Below are 18,972 nucleotides of genomic sequence, written 5' to 3' on the forward strand. Positions count from 1 at the left end.
TTGTGAAAGTACCCATGTCAAAAAGGAAAAAGTCAGCATCGGAGCGAGTTGTCTCCAAAGATCATGTTATTGTACTGATGTAATTACTGCTGTGAAAATGTGGATTATGTTAAATTTACCATGAAGGCAGGTAAACACAGGATGTGTTGAATTCATATTAACAGCACAAACAGCCAATTAACAGCAAGTTGCGTGCACAGTGAGCTGATCAGAAAGCAGGATGGCTTCTTAGTAAAATAATAAATTATAGAACAGAGAAAAATAGACAAAAAAGCAGTCGGCACAGCAAACAAAATCATAGGCTCAACTTGTTCCCTTATATTAAAGCTCATCCATTTCTTTCGGGTATTACCAGCCCAAGATATGCATGCGTCAGTGCAGAGATCACTCAGATTTTCTTCTTGCCTCTTGCTTGTATCAAATAAATGACAGCGGTCTGCTTTAAAACGTGGAGTTGTGCGGTCTCCAGCTGTAGTGTATCTGAAATAAACTACATCTGGTACAGGTTACCAAGGAGGAAACTAAGTTTAAAAATATTTCAGGAACAAATTAGTTTATTGAAGAAACACCTGCTGCAGATAAAGGGGACTGTGACCCAAGCAAGGTGTGCACACAACTCAGCAGGCCCTCTACTCACCGAGAGATGAAAGTAATCAGCAGGTTCGTTAACACCAAAGTTTGAAGTTTTTTTTTGGCCACCTGGGAGCAACAACAGCAAGTTATGAACACAATATTAATATATCGTCAGCTTTAAAGTCGTTGTACTTGTTGGAAAACAAATGCTTAATAGCAAACATTTGCAGAGCAGCTTGATTATTTATTCTAAAATCTGTGTTTAGCCAGCAGACTAAGTCCACTAACAAAGGTCCCCACCAGACATTGATTTGACCCTAAAAGCTTGTCTCTGTGTATCAAAGTTAGTGACACTGTCATCCTGTACAATGTGCAGATCTATGAAGTCCCTGCATCTATTTCCACTCATCTCACTGCAACTCAAACACATCAGCTCACCTACAACTCACACTGACAACTGCAAAGCAATGACAAGTTGTAATATTAGAGTAACTGAGCCATACATGATAGAATTTGAAAGCAATTCTGAAGAACAAAAATAATACAGAAAGTTCCACCATTCAAGTTGACAGCATCGGCTCCTCAGGTGTGCCACATATAAAACTCTGGAAGCATTAATCCATATGAACATCCATCCATCTATTCATTATCTATGCACCGCTTAATCCTCACTAGGGTCATGGGGGGCTGGAGCCTATCCCAGCTGACTTAGAGCAAAGGTAGGGAACACCCTGGACAGGTAACCAGTCTATCACAGGGCCACACTTAGAAACAGACAACCAAGCACACTCACATTCACACCTACAGACAATTTAGAATCACCAATTAACCTCAACGTGTTTTTGGACTGTGGGAGGAAGCCGGAGAACCCAGAGAGAACCCACGCTGCACTGGTAGAACATACTAACTCCACGCAGAAAGATGCCAGGCATTCTAATGGAGACGTGAATCGGAGATCTAACCACCAGTGATCATGTTAAAGTAAAAAAACTTGACTTTCACCAGAGTATGTCATTAACTCAGACTATTGCTTCCTGAAGAAAAGATCTTGGTTTTGAACATCTAAAAGCTCCACAATGCTCAGTAGCTTTAACGAACAGTATCTGTCTACTGCTTTGTGTTGAGTGAAAAGCTTTTTCTCTCCTGCGGCCAAAAGCAACCTTTTGACATTTGCAAGAGTTCAACAAAACAGGACAGTCGGTGGCCAGACAGCTTATAAAATTAGCTAAAACACACCTTAAAGCCATATAAAGACATGAGGAGCTGTAGTTTCAAGTGTAATTCTGAGTTGATTGAAACTTGTTAGTGACCCCTTTCACATTGTGCACTATTTTCATATATTATATTTGACAGTAGGAAAATATTCATGGTAGCCATTTTATTGTCTGAGGTGGGGCTGCATTGCCGCCATAATGTCTCTGTGCAGAAGAACAAACAAAAACAGCTTTAGTCAAACTTTAAACATAATTCAAAAATGGTGCATGAAAACAAAAATTGCAATGGTCTCCTCTATTCTGGGTGATTTCAAGCCTTTTGGTGTTAGTATGAAAAAAAAAAGCTGCAGCCTTCCAAACAAACCAACCAAGCGTCAGAATGCCAGTTTTGGTCACAACAGCTGAAGTCAGTTTTGGTAAATGTGTCTCAGTACAAAATGTTTTCACCAAGTATCTCCCACAACTGTGAAATTTAATAGAACATTGTGAAAACACAGTGTAAAGGGACTTTAACAGCATGAACATTTTAGAAATTGTCATGTCACTGCACAACAAATCCAACAATGCTCAAAGGGAATCATTGCATTCGTTTGGTCTCTCTCTATAATAAATATTGCAAGGTCCTAACCTTACTAAGCGAAGTGCCCTGAGATGACTTAGGCTGTGAAACGGTGTTATATAATTGAATCGGTGACAACAATCTCCTCTTGTTGTTCGCCCTTGTCTCATTCTCTCTGCCCTGCTGTTTAACGGTTCAGATATGCATCTGGACGCAGACTCGGAGTGGCAGGGGGAAAGGAAAGAACCAAAAATACAGACGCTCCCAGACTTTATGAACTGAATCCTCCATTATGGTATGCAGCCTGTTTCAGGAGATACACATGACTCGTCGTGTCCTGTGGCAAAGGGACCGCGTGAGTAATGGCTGGCGTGATTAACGATGGCACAGCTCACAATCATCCCCTCCTTTACACCCACCTTCCAATCAGTATCTGTCTCGTTTTCCGTCTAACAGCCTCGGGGAGATTCGGGTGAGCTCAGCATTTCTATCATAGACCACCCTGGTGCCAGTGGTTGAACAGAACGGCAAGACTTGGGAGCGTCACTAGCACCGTTATAAGAGCAGATCTGGACGACCCCGAAATTCTGTGAATCTCCGTTTTGTCGGCCGCACTCACATTTACAAGGCTTTTTCCTGGAAGATAGACACGTCTTATAAATATGGGAAATGTGAAGTGTTGCAGTGTAAACATTCAATATCCTGTTCAGGGGAGAGAATCATCACGAGGATGGAAAATGCAAGTCAAACACCAAACACCGCTGGACACGACTCTCATTTAATATGAACCATACCAGCAAAAGATGAACAGCTCAATTTTTCATAACTGTGAGTAAAACTACTCTACATTAAAACACCCAATTCATCAAATTCAGACCGTGACATAAAAGATAATATGGTTTTAAGTTGTTTCAAAACTACAGTCATTCCGAGCTGACATGCAACACTGAAACTGTAAGAACATCATTATGCTTCTATTAGCCGTACAGAGAGAAGGGGGAGGAATGCGGCTACGTGATGAGCATGACTCTGTAGGGTAATATATAAAGATCTGAACACATGATTACCATAATTACTGAAAGCCATTCCAGTCGGTCTGGATGCTCCATTAAAGTCAGAGGGAAACCGCCGACAAACACCTGCTCTGTTTTTAAGAGGAGTAACAAACGGCTGGCGTAAAGCAATCCGGGTGGCGTTTAACTTGATTCGACTAAATAACCGCTATTCATTTTTATTTTACATCTTCCAGCGTGTGTTCCCCTCAGTAAAACCTTGGTACTTTCACACAATGCTGCATTGTTCCGCTGAGCTATCGCATGTCAAACATTGTCCAACGCTGGTCTTTTTCCTTTTTATGATTTTATGTTAAGTGAGTTAATAGAGGTTTCTGTTACTGGCGTTCTTTTTTTTTTGTCTGCCACGTCTAACAATGCTGATAATTGCTCAGTTCTCCATCTATTTGTTTCAGACTACAACAAGAGGAACTCTTTGACCTGAGCTGGGTATAATTTTTAACATTTTGACAGTATTGCAGCTATGTATTGTCAGAATATCAAGATAAGAGATCATTTTCATCGTCTCATATTGAATCTGGCTAAAATACTAAAATATCAGTGTCCAAATGGAAACACAACTGAGGTGCAGCTGAGACCAGCAAACCAGTTATTACCGGTTTCATTTGGCTATCAACAATAGTGAATACAAAAAAACGGGGGAAATCATATGCGCTGACTAAATCTAAATTCTCTGTAACTGTATAATTATGTGTAAACATGCTAAAAGTCCTGTTAGCAAGGTCGGCACCAGCACTATGTTGCCCAATGCACACAATTGCTTTGTGTAAAAAATGAAGCTAACTCTTCATTGCAAACACATCCTGGAAGAAGTTTTTTTAAAGCTTTCTTTGGATTGATTCAATTTCAAAATTTAATTTGCATGTGGACAAAAGGAAAGAACACACACAGGAAAAGCTACATGTAGAAACAACAAAAAGTAAAAAAAAGTGTACATATGGACAAGACCTTAGCGGCAAATTATCCAAATGATAAATCTGTATATGAGGTGTATCAGAAAAGTTCCAGGACTGGTGTCACAAAAGATATATTTCAAACCCAAACTACAAGTTTTCCCCTTCAGACGATCAACCAGCACGTCTACAAAGAAATCCTGCGGCGTTTGCTTCGTTCAGTGCGCGAGAAGAGGTGAAAGTTACGGCAGGACAACCTAAGCTCAAGGGGGTCATCAAGGGGCCCTGTGTTGAAGACATCAAGATGGCTGTGACGACAGAGCTGAGGAGGACCCCAGAAGAATCCTTCCAGGAGCGCATGGCGGCGTGAAGGCAGAGAAGGCTGGGAAAGTGTGCTAGACTCTAGAGGGATTACTTCAAAGGGGAAAACTTGTAGTTTGTAGTTTGGATTTGAAATATATCTTTTGTGACACCAGTCCTGAAACCTTTCTGACACACCTTGTATGTCTTGTTTTCAAAATCAAAGTCAGACTAAATTATCTTAATTAGGATTCTGCTAATACTGCTGGTAAATTCTTTGTAACTGACAAAAATGCCAGGAAAAACAAAACATCATTTGCATGCACTAGCTGTTAAGTCAGAGGAACAGTTTAATGGGTAAGCTGTAAAATAAACATATTGATACCTCACAAGAATTAACTGGCTCTAAATCAGGCCGCTCCCGCAGCCATAAAGATCCGTTAGTGGGTTTGTGCTACAAAGACTTTTCCCCCCCATGGGAAAAACAGCCGTTTACAACAGCAAATATAAAAGCTTTTATGAAAGGCTACAGGTTAACTAACTGCTGTGTCGTGTCAACTGACAAGAGAGAGAAGCAAAATAGAAATGTAACATGAAAACATCACAGGTTCTTACTTCAGAAAGTGTTCCTAAGGGCTATGTCTGCTGGTCTAAGCAGAAAGTTAAGTCATTTAAAGCAAACTACACAAGTAGGACAGCAGTGCCTTCTCTCACTGGTGTTGGCTGAGGACAAACACTGCCTTCAACAGAGCTTCTGAACCATTCCTCCTCTCTGTTTGAGTTCCTTAATTCATGTTGGTATAATGTGTTTCTTGTGTCTCCTCTCTGATTCAGTTGCAGACGGCGACTGCTGTACGAGGTGCTGTCTTCAAAGACAGCCGCAACATTAATGTAGGCAGTAGCACTGTCATTAGATATGACACTCACACCATTTAACACAATAAAGCGCGCTGTAAGTCAAGGCCCATTAGTCCTGAGTGATGACATCACACCCATCTGATCCTGAGTTATGGCGTCTCGGTCTCGAGCTGGACTTAGAATTAGGGATAAACTTGTCGGAGGATAAATCAATGAGACTCGGCCTGTTTTGAATGTTCCCTCTGCGCTGTTTTCTGTGGCCTTGTCTGATTTGCCCCTTCTGCCTCAGCTGAAACACAAAAGGACACTGAGTGCAGTGCAGATAGCTAAGAGTGATGGAGTGACTTTGTCTGCAACGCGCATGTAAATACGGCCTAATCAATATATATAGTCCATAATTAGTGAAGTGTAAAAGTTCCATTAATGAGAAGTTATGTGACTTTCAACATTCTGAAAGGTGTGAGTCACACATAGACGAATGGCCACCTTCAGCGCAGCATGATACATACTAAAAGCCAAACCTTGGTCATGGGAGGGCTACTGGACATCGGAGCTTACACTTATATTAAATATAGAGAAGCGCTGATGTTAACACAATGCACCGGCAACATGCACATCAGAGAGGCCCTGACACACACTGCACAGGCTGTCAGCTATCATTTATCCTCAGGCTGTGCAGCTGGAGAGAGAGAAGGTCTGAAAGTACAAAGAGAGTGTAGACCTTTTCACCTGGGCAAAGCGGGGGCATTCATTCACATGCATCCACATCCCCATTCACAGTCAGCCACATACCCACAGTCAGCTACAGATTTTGTTATTGGGGGTTTTTATCAACTCCATTTTCATTCATGGCTTATTGTATTGACCAACCTGGTGCTACCAAGGACAATAAATATTCACACCGGCAAAAGATTTCAATTAAATGCATCTGTAACAATGGACTGACTGATAAGGGGAGCATTTTTAAATTTCAGTATCTTGTTGAAATTTGATTTGTTGTTGTAATTGCTGTAAACAAAGGCAGCAGAAACAGCTGGTCATGTGTATTTCATCAGACAATCGTATTCACTCCAGGTATCTGACAAGGAATCGCTCGACATAATGAGGAAGATGGAGCTGCTCACATTTTTAGAAAGAGCAACAGCTGTGACGCCATGTATAGAGTTTATGCTGGCTAAGCGTAAATGCTGGAAAAATCTAGGTTAGCTCTGTCCAAAAGGCAAAACATCTGCATAGATGGTATAATCTAACCATTCACAAGACACCAATATGTATGGAGCCGTCTATTAGCCAAGGCCATTGATCAAAAAGAGACAAGTCATGCCTATAAATAACAAAAAAACAGACTCAATAAAACCGTTGTGCCATCCCTGTCTCTGGTGTTGCTGCAACACCTGTAATGTCCCTGTCTCACCTAAGATGATTCAAGAATATCGTAAACTGAGTCAAAGCAGCAAACCTTAATCTTGAATTCCATTTTGGGGAAGAGGAAGAAGGCCCAGGCAGCCAAATGTGGCGAGTAGGCAATGTGGGAGGTCACGATTGTGTTATTTAGATTTAAAAAAAACACACATCTGTAAACACTGTGCTGTGAGTAGATGCCCAGCGCATTGGAGCATCCACATGACATCAAGTTCCAGTCAGTTGCACCGAATAATTGCCCTCAGACACCTCTGAACGTTACAGTGGAACTCTGGCTTGACAGTCCAACCCAGGGGATTCACTCCCACTAAGTAACCGTATCCTGGTGAGCTCTTGAACCGGTTTGGTTTTGGAGACAGTGGGCTCTTGCTGCTGTTTGGTCTCTCAGTGGTAGCTGCAGACCCACCTCTACTCACCAATGATGAGCCTTCACATGAAGTTAGTCCCATCCTGGCTGCTGTTTGACACTGAATGAGATGTTTGCTCTCTGCTCCAGATTAGGGTCCATGGAAAAATACTAAACACCTACCAGTGCCCACCATAATGTATGTAACACAGGTACTTTTGATTAACTCTTTTGGACTTGCCTCATCTTGTAGAGCAGGGGTGTCGAACTCTGGTCCTCGAGGGCCGCAATCCTGCATGTTGTAGATGTTTCCCTCTTCCAACACACCTGATTGAAATGATCAGCTCATCATCAAGCTCTGCAGAAGCCTGATAACGATCCTGATCATTTGAATCAGGTGTGTTGCAAGAGAGAAACATCTAAAACATGCAGGATTGCGGCCCTCGAGGACCGGAGTTCGACACCCCTGTTGTAGAGGGTCATAGGGGACTGGAGCTTATCCCAAGTGTCACCCTGGACACTTCTGCCCATCCACCACAGGGCTAACAGAAAGAGAAACTCACACCTACAGCCAGAATCACCAATTATTCTCCCATCTATGGCTTTGCACTGAGAGGAAAGGCCACACAGAAAAGCCCTAGCATGTTTAAACGTAGCACCAGAGCAAAGCATGTCTCCCATAATTCTGAATTATTCCCATAGGAGAATACATTGATGATTCCGTTGGCTAATTTCATAACAAGGCTTTTGCTAATGGCCCTTTCCCTGGTAACTGCTAGTGGAGGATAAATGTGTTACTTTTCCTTGTTCTTCCAGCTTCCACTGTTAGCATTTGTAAAGAAAAGTTCCTTTTTTTGCCAGTCACACAGTGCTCTCTTCTTGTTTTCTACAGGTGGCCGGGGCTTAGAAGGTGGAGTGAGTCATCCACTAATAGCAGGGTTGGTGGCTTCTCCTGTCCATGCGTCAAAATGTCCTTGAGCAAAACTCTGAAGCCACAAATGCCTCCCGATGGTGGGACCAAGGGCCTTGCAAGGGAGTTTGCCACCTAATGCACATGAGAGAAAGACTGTACGGCACTTTGGATAAACAGTCTATTTACCGTTCACTCCTTGGTGCTGTTAAGAAATTTGGGAAATTTTCCACCAAATGGAGGCCTTTAGCACGAAATGTACAATGTGATGGAGACTGCCAATTGCCTAGTTTATTATATTGTACCCAGAAGGTGGGACACGTTGAAAGAATGCATTCATCTATTAAGTTGTGTCAAAATACAATGACTATACAAACATATTGTGTGTGTGTGATGTCAGAATGATGTGATTAATTCTTTTCTTGAGCTATTCTGTGCAGTGTGGAAAACCAAAGATTGAACAATGACATGCATCCTTCTTTGTTGTGTTCATTTGTTTAAGACCAATAAAATGTTTCTTTTACATTATACTCTGCCGTGCACGACGACAGCTAATTAGACTTGTTTTGAAAATGCAACAACATGGCCAGTGGGTAGATTATTCCACAAAGAATTACTATAAATGGCAAGTAAATCATTGTTTGTGGAGAGAAAAACCTTGGAAGGAAAGTAGGAGCTGGAACAATCGATACACCTACCTGCAATTTCACTACAGTGGAAAAGTGCAGTCAGTATGTAAACCTTTGTCTGTTATAAACAAACGTTGTTCGCTATAATTAGGCTGCACGTACGATCACTAAATAAAACAACTTCTAACACTGTTGTTCAATTTAAAATTAATAACATGATTATTGTTAATTTTATTGAGAACGTTTATTTTTAGCTAAAAAGCCAAAAAGCAGATTTTCAAAAGCGTCAAACTATTTCTTAAAAACAACAACATGAGCCAGCTGCTTCATGCATTACACAATGAGTTATATACTACAATGTGGCACCATTAAAATGTATGTGACCACATGTGCTGGCTGAGGAATACAACTGATCCACTGTTGAATGCAGCAGCGGTGCCGAAGATAATCAAGATTTTACAGTTTAATTAGCAAAACGGTGGAACTTAGGAATCTTGAAGCACAAAGAAGAACAGACAGAAAGCAAAGCCAAGCAGCCACTTTAAGGAAATAGGTTCATCAGTATATTAACACAACAATATTAATGTGATTACAATAACGTATTAGAGTGTTAGATAGCATCAAATGCGTTTACAAAAAAAAACTGCATCCCACCACGTCACCATAACAACTGCATTCAGAGCTGCTGTTTAGAGGAAAACATGTCTTATCTCCTTAATTCAGGGCCTCGATTATTGCTCGGCTAATTAAAACATGGAAACAGTATCGCTTAAATGACCTCATAAGGAGAGAGGCGCTGGGACCGAGACAAACACGCGGCATCGTGTGCGTTCGCTTTCCCGGTCGTCTGGATTCACGTGCAAATGCGCACAAACGCGCGCGTGCAAAGTCAAATCTCAGCGGTGCAGGAGCAGGTCCATATTGATCGCTCATTAATATTTATCAACCCATAGAGCCTGTAGTGAAGAGGTTCAACAGTCTGAAGGAGGAGGCAGAGCGGTCGGGAGCGAGACAGGAAAGAAAGAAGGCTGAGCATGAACTATGAGAGAGACTGGAGAAGGAGCACAATGGATGAGCTGCGACGTAGGGGAGAAGGTCAGACTATTTTTTAAAACCAGGAATAAGAATTAGAAGAGAGGAAATCCAGGCAGTTGAAGTGCGGAAGCCAGAAGCAGGGAGAGAAATGGAGGTGTGGAGACCTTGAGACCTCTCTCCTATTACTGCTGAATATTAAATAAGGCAGGCAGAATCCCTGGAACAAGAGTACAGTGGTGCTCATCTCTGCAACCAACATGTGTATAACTTCACCTGGTGGAGGATGTGTGTTTCCACTACGATCCGCCACAGAACTGATTATTCTTACAAATACTTTTTTATCAATTCAGTTAATTCAATTCAATTAAAATGTTAGGAAATAATGGAAAATGTCAAATTACAGTTTTCCAAAGTCCAAGCAATAGAATGACACCTATTGGTGAACTGTTGAAGACAGTACAAGAATAATGTCACCCACTCAGCAGCACTGAGCTACAGGGGGGAAAAACGTTCTGGCTTGTTTGTGTGCGACGACGGTGTCCACTCACAATACTGATGGTTTTGTTGGAGCATTTGCACGTAGCGAGATGAGCAAAAATGGACAATTCACTGAAAAATGTAGCAGGGGCCTTACTGCCTTACTGCATGATCCAAATCCTATGTAAAATGGGAAATTCTTAGTGCGGTGAGTTGCTGCCCGAAAGCGGTTGTTGCTTTGTTTGGTATATGTTAACGTATTAGTAGTGGAAGGGGAGGAGAAACCTGTGTGTAATGTACCTACATCTATAATCTACATCTGGTACAATCTACATAAGGAAGAGAAACGTATGGTTCAATGAAGAAATCTGTGACATAATAACAGAAAACCCTTATTTATATTCCTAGATCTGCAAGCAGAGACGTCCCAATCCTGATACATTGATAAATCACTACTGGCTAATAAGAAAGTTGATTAAATCCAGGGCTACCGTGATTATTCTGCATAATTAATGACACTGACGGCAGCAAGAGTCCAACTTGGTCCAGACTTGTGTAAAAGACTCCAAAGCTTTAAAGGTTCCAGAGGTACAAGCGCATAAAGAGAACACATAAAGACGGCACATCTGTCCACTTCTCTCCTGCTCTCTGTGCTCACACATACTGGATTTTCATTCAGCTGAATTCCCAACAGGTTTATTTCATTTTCACATCTTTCAATTCCTGTTGTCAGACAATGGAACGAGTATGAAACAGTGACTGAAATGTAGTTCGTCAAGACTTCAAGTTAACCAGCAGTCACTTCCAAGTTGCTGCTCTGCAGCGCTAAAATACCGATTTTATAGCATTGTCTGACAAACTCACTAAACACGTAAAGTAAAGCTGTTATGCGTTCATAAATTTCGTAGCTACTTGCAAGGCCAGAGAAAAATTGTACAATAAAAATAAAATTAGTTCCTTAAGCTGCTCAGTGCATGTAAAATATCTGCGTACATGTTGTACTTTGCCTTATACACAGACCAACCGTTTTGTTAAAGGGTTTAAAAGAAACGTGAATGGACTGCAGCAGTGGCGGCTGGTTAATACAGAATAATAACCCCCCCACTACTACTGACCAGATAAAAAATAGTTCTCAAATGTAAAGTTAAATTTGAATTATTTATAACAAAATAATAATAAAATTAATAATAACGGTCGTGTTCTTTTGCTGTATTAACAATATTTGCATAATTAACAGATTTAATATTAGTCTTTACTGTGTGTTTACTAATTCTACATTTCCTGGATGCGGGGCGCGGCCACATGACATACGTAGCTCGAAAAACTTTTCATGATCATGTGACCTCGGCCCGGGCTCTGATTGGCAGCTGCAGACTTTCTCACGGGGCGCAGCTCAGTGCGTCCTGGATCCGTCCACTTTTGCTGTAAGCCAATTAATTTTGTCTTCATTTGCTTTTGTCTTCTGTGGTTGGACATCAAAACTGTCCTTTGACGTTCTTACGACTGCGCTTTCTGACACCGTCACACGGCCTTTCCCCTCCTCTTCTACTAAATGACAGCTACAGTTGTGACGGCTTAATGCATCGGCCTGCTGTCAATGGAGAAAAGACTTCTCATAAAGAAGACTGCATGTAGAATACATGTAACTGGGTTTAACCTCAAACAAATCTGACATGAGAACGCCCTAGTTTATTATTTGTAAAGTCATTTTTGGTCACACACCTGTCAGAGTACACACCACAACCACCAACAGCAGCTACCGCAGTCGGCAATGTGGGGCGTTCAGGAGCATCAGTAAATCGTAGTGTCAGTCGATAAGAAAATGTTCAGCAAGTCATATGTTTTGCCTTTGACCAGGTAGGAGGAGCAACAAAAGGAGAAAGTGGGTCATATTGGTGCTACCAATGAAAAGTTCATCTGGAGCCCTGAATCGTGTTTTTATTTATGTGTTTTGAGTTTGTACACATCCTTTAAATAATGATAAAAGTTTGATGAATGGTTTTTAAAATTTAGTTCTGGTCAGTCTTGATAATGTTAAATTATGATTAGAACATCCTCCAAAGGTAAAGGACAATATGCATTCCTGTAAATCGATGTGTCTGATGTAACTCATATTCTAATTTCTGATTTTAAATTAAAGGTTATTTGCAGACTGCGCCCCCCCACCAACAAAAGTTTTCACCAGCCGCCACTGGACTGTAGCGTACCAGTGACGTACAGTTTGTCAAAAACAGGGAATTAGGAAGTTGGTAATTTTGCTGTTTTGGAGGAAAATAGTTCATTTAGATAAGTTAATTGATCAGCTAAACAGTTGATAGATCAATTAATAGTGTTGTGCTATTTTGACCATGTCAGCTTGCTAATGTTGCAGCTTTTCTTTACTACACATGGGCTCGACAACCCAATTATTCATTTGCACATTCAAGTGATAATTAGAATGTCATTGCGAAAAAAAAAAAAAAACTATTTGAGTACAGCCATGTAACTGAGATCAGAGAGAGTTATTGGCAAAATACAAAAATACATGCTGTGCACCACTTTGTAGCGAGGGCTGACTGTCGCTTACACTGTTTCACAAACATCAGTTGTGACAGCAAGTGACATCAGCCGAGACATTGACGACAGGCCAAAATTAAGTCTCATTTCCTCAAGTAAACATCCATTAACATAATAGCAATAATTTTAGCTCATAAAATCCACATTTTTAACCCGGGGCCTTCAGTAATAAAACGTCCAATTTAGTAGCTACATCTGGTATTTCATCGTGTCAGATCCATATCAAACAGGGACATGCCCATTTGCAAAACATAAAAATTGCGTGCCCCATTCCCTAAAAACATAATCCTTGAGATTTTCATGAACCTACACCCTATTTTTGAAACTATTAAAGCTAAGACATCTTTCTCTTATAGGCATTCATTAGTGCTTACTAATGTTTTTTGGATGTAGTGATGTTGTCATTTGCAGTTTCACTCGCAATTATGATTTGATAAAATGTGAATTTTTCAAATGAACACTGATGCAGTATGTGTAAACTACTACACATGGACGTAGCATCCTTTAAGTAAACACTCTGCAGCCGTATATTGGATTTATCCAGAGGGACATTCTAATATATTCAACAGCCAGTTTACATTGACAGATGGTAAAGGCATTGGGTTTTCACTGGGGTTAAAATGTTGACTTTCTGTGCACACTCACCATCATTGAGGTCCTGCAGCAGGTTTTCCTGACCAGAGAAGTCCAGCTTGACTTTGATGCAGACGGTCAGTGTCACAGCCTGGCCAGGCTTTAGAGGCAGGTGTGACAGAGCGTCCTCCAGCTCCCAGCTCACAAATTCTCCAAACACTTTCTCTGCACACACACAAGAGAAAACAATACATATTTCAATTTTTAAAAATGTTAGAAACTATATACTGAGGAATTTCTGATGCATAATGAGTCCTATTGGGATAAGATCTGCCAAATGAGCAACGTACTGTTTTTGAATGCAAATATTTTTGGTCAAAGAAAACAGAATGACACTGTTGTGGTTGCAGCCACCTGAAGGCAACGTGCACACGTAAGCACTTTGCAGAAAACTTCACTTTCGGTCGGTGGTTATTGTCTTGTGTGGTTTCTACTAAATGAGACGGGCAGAAAAAGAGAGGAGCATCCGATTGTACGTGCTGCGGGTTGCACAACACAAAGGATACCAGTGTTACTATGATGTTTCTTTTGCAATGTGCTTTTAAGAGAAACAAAGCTGCTGATTGGTCTCCTACCGACGAGTCCCCGGGTGCCCGTCACTAGAGCTGACGCTCTAATTTATGCCTCCAACCTCTTTTACCTGAGACGAATGACTCAGCTGCATCCACTTCAGCCAGAAGCACCAAATGAATGATACACCACCTGAATAAAGCATGTGCTCCGTCTGTGCAGGTGAGCCACTCCTGCTTTGCGGGACTGCAGCAACAGCGAGCAGATGCAAGCTCGCTGAAAGAACAACAGTTTACACATCCCTTCTTGATTCATAACCAAAGCCTGTAAAATCCTCTAAGAGGATGTGAATGCAGGCAGCATTAAATAAAGATTTTGTGAATAACGCTCCACTTTAAATATTCATAAAGTCAGAGCTTCTTGCGGTGAATTAAAAGAGAAAAAAGAGAGAGAGAGAGGGAACAGAGAGTGAGGCAATGGGGAAATGGCTTAAAAGACATTGGGCTCAGTCAGGAAAAAAAAGACAAGACATTCATTTGAATATGCGACATCAGGCCTTGTAATTCAACAGGTAGCCAGGATTGTGGATCATCACACAACTTCATTATGAGTCACAAGAAATGGAAGCCACAGTGACTTTTGAGAAATCTTTCACACCTTATTTTAAGTAATATCCAGAGACTAGTGCTATTCTTAAATACAATACGGAGATCATTTCAGAGCAGATATGATACTTCCTCTATTTCAAACGCCGTCTGCACTTTGTGTTTTTGGCTATGATTACATTTTCTTTTCTTTCTTCCCCAGTAATGCATCTGTTGAGAGCGTAAGGGGCACTGCAGCAGGGCTTTAAGGTATGAAACAGACACAAATCAGAACCAATGAGTCCCTGTGTAACCGGAAATATATTCACAATGACAGGTGTACACAAAGCAGACCAAGGACAATACATTCCCAGTCTATTAGGTACACCTAGCCAAAACTAGACAGTAGTCCTGCAATACGTCGGAAGCTTTAATTTGTGAGTTAGAGTAACCAAAGATACCTGCTTCAACAGTTAACATGTTCCACCACTTATAAAACAGAGAAAACAAGGTTTAAACATGTAGTTACATAATGAAGGGGTTGATCAAGAACTCATGATTGAGCAGTGGTGTAAAGTAACTACGTATGTTTCCTCAAGTACTGCGGTGCAATTCTGGGTTGCGAGTACTTTACTTCAGGACTGTTCTGCCACTTTACATCGCCATTCAACTCTGATCTAAGGCTAACCCTACACTTTATACTCTGCATCTAATTTATAACTTAAAATACTATTTTCTTTGTATATTTAGATCAATAATACAAAATATAGCCAACAGGTAAATTATGATGTAGCCTATTATGGTTGAAAAGTGCTGCAGTAAAGCCTTAACACTGAATTAAGATGAAAACTTAATGATTCCCATGTGGGAGGAAATTTACAAACTAACCAGCAATAAATGCAAAAATGTATTTCATCTTTACAAGCTTCAAAGCTAAAGTGACAAAATTACAATCAAGTAATATAATATACATTATTCGGGCATAAACCATTCTACATAATGAGTACATTTACCATTGCTAGCGTCTTTAGTAGTCTACATTTGGATGCTAATATTTGTGGATCTGAAACAGGCTGCAGACTGGCTGTTTCAAGCGACCAATCAAAGAGCAGAGTTATGAGCCACTGTCCTTCCTCCAAAGTCTCAACAGTTGATTTTGTGGTAAGCTGAGCTTGCATCGTCGCAGTTCTCTGCTCGCAGAGCCGCATTTGTGCACACAGCACGGTTTTCTGCTCGTGGATGCTGCTCTGAACTCGCATCACGCTGCTTTTCATGTGCACGGTTTTTGAGCCTAATTAAGATGACGCTGATAAAGAGCATTTGAGATCTCCTATCTCAGCTACAGTTGCTTCAAATGCATCTAATTCAGCTCAGCGAATCACATTGATAGATTTATTTCACGTTAGTGTTGGTGAGCAGGACAAAGACTGCAGCCATGCAGGCAGCCTTGTAGTTTAAGCTAAATTCTAAAAGTAGAATAGTTAAATCCTTACACTGTCAATGCTACCATGGGAATATTGTTAATGTTCTCTTTTCCATGTTCAGAATCTTAGTTTAGGGTGCTAACAATTAGTATTACAGGTGTTTTGTAACAAGCCCAAGTAATGAACAAATGAAAATGTTTAAATGTTGATGTTAAAAGACGATCATCAAAGTTATTACAATTCATCCTGACTGGAATATGAATGTCTGGACACTTTGTGTCATTCCATTGGGAGAATATCAAGATAATTCAGTGCATGCGTGGGTTTGATAGTAACTTTGACCTGCTGGTGGTGTGAGGTTTAAGAGGAAGAGAAAGTCAAGTAGGACAATGCTGCTAGTTGAAAACCAACCCAAAACTGAATAAACCACCAGTTAGAAACATATTACACGATCAGGCGGAAGCTAGTTTACTGATAAAAAAAAAAAAAAAAGATAGAAACCTGCTATGCTATTATTCATTGCTGGTGGCAGGATTTGCCATATAACACAAAATTAAAATCTGTATAAATGTCTATGCAGCGACTCATTGGATGTAAGTGACGAGCATGAGTTTGATAATATAGTGGAAAGATGCAAGAATCGTTTGCACATGTCGGAGACACAAGGAAAGGTTAACTGTAGGACACACTGTAAGGCCTTGTCCACATTGATATGGATAATTTGCAAAACAAATTTTTTCTTCTAGGCTTAAAATTGTGATTTTTTTTTTTTTTTTTACGTCTAATTTAAAAAATAAATAGTTTGCACCAGACTCTATTAAAAAATCTTGAGCTCCTTGAGAACTGACAGACTGCTTGACTCAGTCAAGTGCCAAAAATCCTTTTCAGGTGAGCTGCAGGCTGTGTTAGATAGAGTAGAGAGGAGAGAAGTATAGTAATAAATTAGAGCGATTAAGAGGAAAATAAAACATGCTCGAGTGATAAAATGTATTAAAACGGTATAGAGAGGAGCAAGTTGTTGAAAGGTCCATGCAGCACAGTGAAAGATGTGTCCAGAGTTGATATGATGAGTTAGTCAAGGTTTTAAAAATGTACATCTATAGCATGTGGAGCCACCATGTTTTTATAGTACTGGTACACTTGGAATAATGTTGGACATCTGTATTCTAGTTTATGTTTATATAAAAAAAAAAAAAAAACTTTCACTTTTTCTTGTTTATGATTAATAGATTTTTGAGTTTCCTCTCCCTCTAGCCACAGTTGCACTGTTTCCATAGAGACGCAGGACTTTTATATCGCAGTGAAAAATTAGCCCACAGTGAGTGAAAATCTGACAGGAGCAAAAAAAAAAAACAAAAACATCCAGAAACTTCTTGCAGTTCAGAGGGCTGATGTCTGCAGAAACAAGAAAATTGCGTTCTTCACTGGTTCTTGTTGATGAAGACCAGTACCAGAACATCATTTGTAGTCACATTTGCACTATTGTGTGTATTGAGATATTTCATAAAGCAAAAGTCATGAGAACAGAATGTTTTTTTTTAACCTAACTGGACAGAGATCCTTCTCCATAAACATTGTGTGAAAGCAAACAGTTACAGAGAAAGTTCCTGCCCGGCTAACGTCAGAAGAGCGGAAGCATTTTGGTTTCTTATTCAAGTATGAAAACGATAGCCGTGTTGCAGAAACAGGATGAGGGATTCCTGACATACACAGAAGAAACACAAATGTCTTATTCCACATCAGGCGACTCTGGTACTGCAAATACACAGTCATCACAAGGATTCCGATGTTGTCCAATAAAAAAACGTCTGCACGGGCAGCTGACAGCCAGCCCTACTCACAGTGACAAAACCACTGAAGCAACATTAATCCCCTATTTTCCTTTTATACGGGATGTGCAGAGGAAGGTGTTTTGTCCTTACGAGACATTTGATATGAATGTGCATAAAAGTACTTTAGAGGACAATTTTACTGAGCTGATGGTTATATCTATAGAGCGCAATAAAGTGGCAGCGATGAACAAAAGGTCTGACGGCAGCTCATTTTATGCTATTCAAAGACAACTCGGTTTATGTTTACTCTTATTTAAATCTAACACAATAGATTACTGTATTAGGAGCCTGTTTTTGTTATCTACAGACCACGAATAAATATTTATTTGAGAACTCCTGTCTCATATTCCAAGATGGCTGTGTCTATGCTATGGTAGAAAGAGTAATGTTTTGTTTGTTTTGCCACAGATGTCTTCCTATTGTGACTCTTCTCATCTTTTATTCATTCAGCTCCCATAGAGAGTGCAACGGGCTTCAGAGAGGCTCTCAACGGCGGCCTGTCGAAAGCCACTAGTAGGTTGTGACTAAGGAGGCGCCGACAGGTGGGAACAAGTAATATGATGACCAGGGAAGGCAAGTCCTGTCACCATGGTGCTACACTGTGACACTGCTGCATGTTGCCTTGTTATTCCTGCATCAAAGACCTCCTGCTTCGTGATCACACATGCAGACAAAGCATAGAATCACACACAGTATACAGATAACCCCAAAATGACTTATACCCATGTCAAATTTTAATTCATAGTTAATTTAGTTGACGAATAGGTTTCTTCTGGATGGAAAAGCCATAAACAAGTGATAACGGACAGTCAGATGTTGTGTTTGAGGTGCTAATGATACATTTGACGTATTTCAATGTTTTGCATTTTTACTTTTAAATGAAAATTGTCCAAAACAATTCTGAGAAAATTGAGTGTCTACAACATTCCAAATGGTCCTGATAATTTCTACCACATTGCAAAAAAAAAGTTTTAAAAAAATAAATACTAATTTAGAATAGCTGATGCACTAGTCGTCTAGGCAGTAACTAGTTCACTGAAGGTCGTGGACATAACCAAAGAGTTTGGTGAGCTTGCTATTACTGCTCATCACTGAGAAAGACAGGAAAAGGCTCTAAAGTCACTTCAAGTGTTTTTAAGTGCGA

General features: G+C 40.4%; 1 protein-coding gene across 1 annotated transcript in view; it reads right to left on the bottom strand.

Moving 5' to 3' along the window:
• Window positions 1-18,972, bottom strand: part of trappc9 (trafficking protein particle complex subunit 9) — a 254,895-nt gene that overhangs the window by 159,036 nt on the left and 76,887 nt on the right. Inside the window, exon 13 of the mRNA XM_008285913.1 lies at window positions 13,491-13,643. Within this exon, the coding sequence (XP_008284135.1) occupies window positions 13,491-13,643 (153 nt within the window). The remainder of the gene's footprint in view (window positions 1-13,490; window positions 13,644-18,972) is intronic.

The sequence above is a fragment of the Stegastes partitus genome, unplaced genomic scaffold (assembly GCF_000690725.1).
Source record: "Stegastes partitus isolate 25-593 unplaced genomic scaffold, Stegastes_partitus-1.0.2 Scaffold422, whole genome shotgun sequence".
Lineage (NCBI taxonomy): Eukaryota > Metazoa > Chordata > Actinopteri > Pomacentridae > Stegastes > Stegastes partitus.